Source organism: Hyla sarda, chromosome 3, assembly GCF_029499605.1.
Source record: "Hyla sarda isolate aHylSar1 chromosome 3, aHylSar1.hap1, whole genome shotgun sequence".
NCBI classification, from domain to species: Eukaryota; Metazoa; Chordata; class Amphibia; order Anura; family Hylidae; genus Hyla; species Hyla sarda.
Window position 1 is genome coordinate 198,068,349 of NC_079191.1, and position 8,574 is coordinate 198,076,922.

The window sequence follows — 8,574 nt, forward strand, 5'->3', positions numbered from 1 at the left end:
CGTTAACCGACAAGAAATCAGGTCTAAGCGTTCACGTTCCATGCTCAGGGGCACGAAGCGTGACTGCTAATGGCTGTGACACAATTGGGAAAGATAAAGAGACGCTAATGACTGACATGGTGAGAAGATGAGGGGACACTAATGACTGCAATAAAATTGGAAGAGATGAGGGGACACTGATGACAGTTACACAGGGGGAGATGAGGGGACACTAGTGATAGTTACACAGGGGGAGATGAGGGGACACTGATGACAGTTACACAGGGGGAGATGAGGGGACACTAGTGACAGTTACACAGGGGGAGATGAGGGGACACTAGTGACAGTTACACAGGGGGAGATGAGGGGACACTAGTGACAGTTACACAGGGGGAGATGAGGGGACACTAGTGACAGTTACACAGGGGGAGATGAGGGGACACTAGTGACAGTTACACAGGGGGAGATGAGGGGACACTAGTGACAGTTACACAGGGGGAGATGAGGGGACACTAGTGACAGTTACACAGGGGGAGATGAGGGGACACTAGTGACAGTTACACAGGGGGAGATGAGGGGACACTAGTGAGTTACACAGGGGGAGATGAGGGGACACTAGTGACAGTTACACAGGGGGAGATGAGGGGACACTAGTGACAGTTACACATGGGGAGATGAGGGGACACTAGTGACAGTTACACAGGGGGAGATGAGGGGACGCTAGTGACAGTTACACAGGGGGAGATGAGGGGACGCTAGTGACAGTTACACAGGGGGAGATGAGGGGACACTAGTGACAGTTACACAGGGGGAGATGAGGGGACACTAGTGACAGTTACACAGGGGGAGATGAGGGGACACTAGTGACAGTTACACAGGGGGACTGATATTATGACCTCCCAGTATGAGATGTGCGACCTCCTGGCTCCTAACTTTATTTTGCTGACTCCTAGATTTATAACACATCTGTCTAGCCTAGTGTAAACATTGATAAATCTACCCGAACGTACAGAGTAACTTTTCCGAACCTGTCCAGAGAAAAAGTTGCCCATAGCAACCAATCAGAACGCTTCTTTCATTTTGCAGAGGCCTTGTGAAAAACGAAAGAAGCGATCTGATTGGTTGCTATGGGCAACTCAGCAACTTTTCCTCTGGACAAGATTTGATAAGTCTCCCCCTAAGGGTCCATCTAACCACGCCCACTGTCAGTAAACCACACCCCTTCTCCCCGTATCTGTGACGCATAATAACAATACAATGCTGTCCGCGTCCTATCACGTGGTAAGAGCAGGTGTAGTAGACTGAAGCTTAGGTCACGTGTATATAGTGCCCGGTACCGCAGCCGGTCCACACGTGAGGGTTGTTTACCCCGCCGGCTGCTGTGAACCTCACACTTCCTGGTTGGGCGGGCACCGTATGCCGAGGCTCGCCTCTCTCCCCTCATAAACACACACAGCCCCGCGCATACCAGCAGCACAATGCCGAAGATGCTCCAACCGATCACCAAGTCCGCCGCCATGTCGACGCTTCCTGCTCCAGACCCCGTGACAACTGCTCCCGCCCGTAGCGCTGCGGGCCATAAGCTTCAGAGCCGCCAATCAGCCGAGCCGAAGCCGCTTCCTGTGCGGAGGTGCCGGGGGCGGGGCCAAGGCTGCACGGGGAAGCGTCCCATCACCACGGCAACGAGAAGCCATGCACGGATTTCTGGGGATTATCAGCGTAAAGTGCTCGTGTGAGGTGTAGAAACCAGACAATATGGCCAAAGGTGACATCGATTCCCTACACTGGATAATGTAACGAGCTGTGTCACCCCACATAATGTCTGAGCATGGGTCAGGCTGGCGTGAAATGTACAGAAAAAAACAAATATATATATATATATATATATATATATGTATATATATATATATATATATATATATACAGTGGTCCCTCAAGTTACAATATTAATTGGTTCCAGGACGACCATTGTATGTTGAAACCATTGTATGTTGAGACCATAACTCTATGGAAACCTGGTAATTGGTTCTTAAGGCACCAAAATGTCATCCAAAAATAGGAAAAAGTGAGGATTAAAGAAAAATAAATAGATAACTAATATAGATAAAGCAAATCCTTATATATAAAAGTAGGAAATATCTGCTGGAAGCTGTAAATCACTGTCTGTCAGTGTTTCCCAAGCAGGGTGCCTCCAGCTGTGGCAAAACTACAACTCCCAGCATGCCCGGACAGCCTTTGGCTGTCCGGGCATGCTGGGAGTTGTAGTTTTGCCACAGCTGGGGGCACCCTGCTTGGGAAACACTGGTCTATGTAGAGGACAGGAGCTTCTTCAGGATCCTATACAGTACACAGTGTCCTAAAAAAGTAAGTCGCCCTCACCTGGTGTCCAAAGGAGCAGCTAACCCTGGTACAGGTAAAGTATACAGAACCTGTAATACCTCCCTGTACTGTATGGGGCGCTACCAGACACCAGTCAGTGCATGCACTTCAGTAATACAGGGGTTTTACCAGTGAATGCCCATTTTGATTGGTCGGTTCTTCCAGCCATTGACACATTTCACAGATCTGGACTGTCTGTACATGGTATGTTGAGTCTGGTTTCAAGTTACAATGGTCCAGAAAAGACCATTGAATGTTGAAACTATTGTATGTTGAGGCCATTGTAAGTTAAGGGATCACTGTATATGTGTGTGTATGTATATATATATATATATATATATATATATATATATATATATATATATATATATTTATAGATAGCACTATCATACTCACCCTTCCAGCTCACTCACCTGGCCAGTATTTTACCAGGATTGCTGGTATTTTGCTCCCCCTGCCGGTATTTTAATGTAAAAAAAATACCCGCAATGCAATGGCCAGTATTTATCCATCCAATCCTCCAATGTTGCATCATAACCTATACCAGTGTTTCCTAACAGAGCGCCTCAAGCTGTTGCAAAATTACAACTCCCAGCATGCCTGGACAGCCAACGGCTGGAGGCACCCCTGGTTGGGAAACACTGACCTATACTACTATATAGTCCAACATGCTGGGGGTTGTAGTTTTGCTACAGCTGGAGGCACTCCTGGTTGGGAAACACTTGCCTATACTCTACTGTATACTACTATATAGTCCAACATGCTGGGAGTTGTAGTTTTTTTTATTTTATTTGGGGGGGGGGGCAGCTGTTGAGCCGCAGGCTGTATCAGGGCATGCTGGGAGTTGTAGTTAGTAACTAACTGCAATTCCCAAATTTGCTGTAAAAAAAATAAAATAGAAAAGCGATCAAAAACTCACATCAAAACAAAAATGATACTGTTAAAAACTACAGATCGGGGCGCAAAAATGAGCCCTCATACAGAAGAAATAAAAAAGTTTTAGGGGGTCAGGATCTCCCCAGCATATGTGTATCCTGTGATGTCACGCATATATCATTAATTATGCAAATTAGCATGGCCGGTATTTTTTCCCCCAAGAAAGGTGGCAACCCTTCCCAGCTCCCATCAATATCTGCCCTGTCATGCCCAATCCATCCCTAATGAGCAGCACTAACTGAATCAGAAAGCATACTTAGTAGGACTGGACCCCATAAGGACGGTTACATTGTGGAATCAGGGCGGATGAGTATCATTTTTATTTTTATTTTTTTTCTATACCAGCCTGAGCCAACAGACAACCCCTCTGACCACAGGTGGGACACAAGTTTTAGCATGACACCTGAGGTGTAGTGGATGGACAATTATTGATTTTATTGCTCCTATGACACCCCACATGCACACTATGGAGGAGATTTTATCAAACTTTGTGTAGAGGAAAAGTGGTGCAGTTGCCCATAGAAACTAATCAGAACACTAAAAGCCTCTAAAAATATAAGAAGCAATCTGATTGGTTGCGAGGAGTTACTGCACCACTCTTCCTCTACGCAGGTTTTGAAAATTTCTCCTTGTTCTCCCTCTTCGCCAGGGGTACTCAACTGCTTTTAGTTAAGGGTCACTTATTCGGGTCTGTCATCAGGTCAACACCTAAGTTGAACACTAAGGCCTGGTTCCCATGTAGAGGTCGCATACAGATGAGGTCACGGATTACTGCACAGCTATTAACAACCAAACCGCCTACAGTTTGAGGCGATATGAAAACCGCATTGACTGGCATGTCATAGTGGCTGCAGCCTCATCTGCATTGTTATGGCTACGTTTAAACCCAGTCTAATCAATACTGCTACACATGGTACCCTCTAAATATAACACTGTTCGTACTGTGCCCTCTGAATATAAAACTGCCACACACTGTACCCTCTGAACATAATACTAGCTTAGTATAAAAAAAAAAAAATATAGAAAATATAGGACCCAATCTACGGTATGTGTATAACCGATATGGATTAAGTAATAAAACTGAATACATTACAATATTTTATTAATTGAGATGATGTTACCATTATAAAAATAGATGTTAAAGCGTACCTCTAATGAAAAAAAAATGTTTATATATATATATATATATATATATATATATATATATATATATATATAGGGATAGCGTTAGTGAATGTCTAGGACAGATGGGGGGCATTAGGGACAGTTTAGTTGATGATAGGTACTCTTTAAAGTGCAATAGTCTTCAGTATAATTATTATAAAGTGCAATAGTCTGCAATATGTACCACAATTGTATAAGAAGGTACAATGATCTGTAGGTGACACTTACTGTGTTTAAACTGTATATCTGTGGGGGAATACTATGATAAGTAATATGTGTTATACTGCAGACTGTTGCACTTTAAAATATATTTTTATTATGGTAACATCATCTTAATTAATAAAATATTGTAATGTATTCAGTTTTATGACTTAATCCATATGGGTTATACATATAGATTGGGTCACTGGTCAGCGCCAATATTTTCTATTTTTTATATACTGTTTTATTCTCTTTATAGAAACAGGGAGCTATAAATTAATATAAGGCGGCTACTAGGACCCCTAATCCAGCCGCATATAGGAAGCACAGGTATCAGTTTGTTTAATCAAATATAATACTGCCACAGCATGTATCCTCTAAATAACATACTGCCACACACTTTAACCTGTGCATATAAAACCGCCACACACTGTCCTCTGAATATAATACTGCCACACACTGCCCTCTGAATATAATACTGCCACAAACTGTACCCTCTCTATATAATACTGCCACACACTGTACCCTCTGAATATAAAACTTCCACACACTGTGCCCTCTGAACATAATACTGCCACACCCTGTGCCCTCTAAATAACATACTGCCACGCACTGTAACCTGTGCATATAACACCGCCACACACTGTGCCCTCTGAGTATAATACTGCCACCCATAGTGCCCTCTGAATACAACACTACCACACACAGTGCCTTTGAATATAATAATGCCACACACTGTACCCTCTGAAAAGAGTACTGCCACACACTGTGCCCTCTGAATATAACATTGCTACACCATGTGCCCTCTGAATATACTACCACACACTGTGCCCTCTGAATATAATACAGCCACTCATGGTGCCCTCTGAATATAACACAACGATTGCGATAGAAAGTAAAAAGAACTCAAAAATATTCTTCGCCAACATAAATAATAACAAACTTAAAACTGAAAATGTTGGCCACTTAAAGGAAAACTGTCAGCTTTCTCCCCCCGCAGTAACCAGCGGTACTGGCTGGTAGTGCGGGGGATGCTGATCACTTTGATCCTTACCGTGCCCGGATCCGCCACGCCGTTCAGCCTTGATCTTTTATTTTCTGTATATTCAAATGAGGTGCTAACTGGCACTCTGACGTCAGTGTCGGGCCGCAGAGCCGCCCAGCTCATCAATATTCCTCCCCTCTCTCTTCATTACAGATTGGGAAGAAGAGGGAGAGGCGCAGGGAGGAATATTGATGAGCTGGGCGGCGCTGTGGCCCGGCACTGACGTCAGAGTGCCAGTTAGCGCCTCATTTGAATATACACAGAAAATCGAAGATTAAGGCTGAACGGCGCGGCGGATCCAGGCACGGTAAGGATCAAACTGATCAGCATCCCTCGCACTACCAGCCAGTACCGCTGGTTAGTGCGGGGGGAGAAAGCTGACAGTTTTCCTTTAAAGAGTACCTGTCACCAAATAAACTTTTCTAAACTAACTCAGGCTATGTTCCCAAACTACTACTAACACCCCTCCCACCCTTAAAAAAAATGTTGAGAGCTTTAAAAAGCTCTGTATTTTACTGTTCTTCTTGCTCAAATAGTGCAATCTCCCAGCAGGAGAAAGTGGGCATTTCCCAGCAGGCATGACACTGAAGCCTTCTGGGTGACCACCTCCACCCTCACATGGTTGTAGTGCTGTGATTAATAGAATACCTCAATCTCTGTGCAGCAGCATGCAGTCTATGTATCTTTCAGTGAGGCTCTTTGCAGCTTTCAGTCTGTGCAGCTTTTAGTTTGTGCAGCTTTCAGTAAGGCTCTGTGCAGCTGTCAATCAAGCTCAGTGTAGAGAAAAACTTCCTGGGTTTGGTCTCCTGCCTTTAAAAGCAGAAAACCAAAATCTGAGATTTTGACCAGACGGAATGTGTTCTGGCCAAGAAGGGAGACCCCCTAGTGGCCAGAACTATAAAGCAGACAAAATAACTAAAAACTTTTTTTTTAAATGGAAGCCAATTACAAAATGTATTTATTTGGCATAAGGAATCAAATCATATAAATCATTAAAAATCATGTTTAATGACAGTGCCCATTTAAGGAATATTCTGGGTGTAATGATGGAGAAAGCCAATCTAATAAATGCCATCTTCTTTACTGTATTTACACAGGAAAATCCAATGTCATATAAAAGAGAAAGGGATAAAGTAAATTATCCAGCATATCTCACCTGATTAACCCAAGAAGTGTGGCACCACCTTAGTAACATTAAAACACACAAAATAATGGGCCCAGATGGCATCCATGGCAAATGTGCTAGATAGACCCTTATTCCTCATATTTAAAGATTTTGTTATGACAGGTTCCACAGTGTTACGCCTAGCGCTCCGGGTCCCCGCTCCTCCCCGGAGCGCGTACGGCGCCTCTCTCTCCGCAGCACCCCGGTCGGTCCCGCTGACCGGGAGCGCTGCACTGTCATGGCCGTCGGGGATGCGATTCGCACAGCGGGACGCGCCCGCTCGCGAGTCGCATCCCGGGTCACTTACCCGTTCCCGTCCCCTGCTGTCATGTGCTGGCGCGCGCGGCTCCGCTCTCTAGGGCGCGCGCGCGCCAGCTCCCTGAGACTTAAAGGGCCAGTGCACCAATGATTGGTGCCTGGCCCAATTAGCTTAATTGGCTTCCACCTGCTCCCAGACTATATCTGATCTCTGCCCCTGCACTCCCCTGCCGGATCTTGTTGCCTTTGAGCCTAGTGAAAGCGTACTGTGTTTGTCCTTACTGTGTACTTGACCTCCTGCTATTACCTTATTGACTACGATCCTTGCTGCCTGCCCCGACCTTCTGCTACGTCCGACCTTGCTTCTGTCTACTCCCTTGTACCGCGCCTATCTTCAGCAGTCAGAGAGGTTGAGCCGTTGCTAGTGGATACGACCTGGTCACTACCGCCGCAGCAAGACCATCCCGCTTTGCGGCGGGCTCTGGTGAAAACCAGTAGTGACTTAGAACCGGTCCACTAGCACGGTCCACGCCAATCCCTCTCTGGCACAGAGGATCCACCTCCTGCCAGCCGGCATCGTGACAGTAGATCCGGCCATGGATCCCGCTGAGGTTCCCCTGCCTTATATCTCTGATCTCACCACGGTGGTCGCCCAGCAATCCCGACAGATCGCCCATCTAACCCACCAGCTGTCGGAAATGTCCACCATTGTGCAGCAACTTCAGTCGCAACTTCTGCCTCTGCTACAGCAGCAACCATCTCCTCCGCCAGCTCCTGCACCCCTTCCGCAGCGAGTGGCCACTCCTAGCCTCCGCTTGTCCTTGCCGGACAAATTTAATGGGGACTCTAAGTTTTGCCGTGGCTTTCTTTCGCAATGTTCCCTGCACTTGGAGATGATGTCGGACCAGTTTCCTACTGAAAGGTCTAAGGTGGCTTTCGTAGTCAGCCTTCTGTCTGGAAAAGCCCTGTCATGGGCCACACCGCTCTGGGACCGCGATGACCCCGTCACTGCCTCTGTACACTCCTTCTTCTCGGAAATTCGAAGTGTCTTTGAGGAACCTGCCCGAGCCTCTTCTGCTGAGACTGCCCTGCTGAACCTGGTCCAGGGTAATTCTTCCGTTGGCGAGTACGCCATACAATTCCGTACTCTTGCTTCTGAACTTTCCTGGAATAATGAGGCCCTCTGCGCGACCTTTAAAAAAGGCCTATCCAGCAACATTAAAGATGTTCTGGCCGCACGAGAAACTCCTGCTAACCTGCATGAACTCATTCATCTAGCCACTCGCATTGACATGCGTTTTTCTGAGAGGCATCAAGAGCTCCGCCAGGAAAAAGACTTAGATCTCTGGACACCTCTCCCACAGTCTCCATTGCAATCTGCGCCTAGGCCTCCCGCCGAGGAGGCCATGCAAGTGGATCGGTCTCGCCTGACCCTGGAAGAGAGGAA

The 8,574-nt window shown here is 46.2% G+C and overlaps 1 protein-coding gene across 1 annotated transcript in view; it reads right to left on the reverse strand.

The window, feature by feature from the left end:
* Window positions 1-1,785, reverse strand: part of LMBRD1 (LMBR1 domain containing 1) — a gene marked incomplete in the record, with an annotated part of 250,015 nt that extends 248,230 nt beyond the window's left edge. The window contains 1 exon segment of the mRNA XM_056565826.1: window positions 1,448-1,785. Within this exon segment, the coding sequence (XP_056421801.1) occupies window positions 1,448-1,498 (51 nt within the window).
* Between the last annotated feature and the right edge of the window lie 6,789 nt (window positions 1,786-8,574).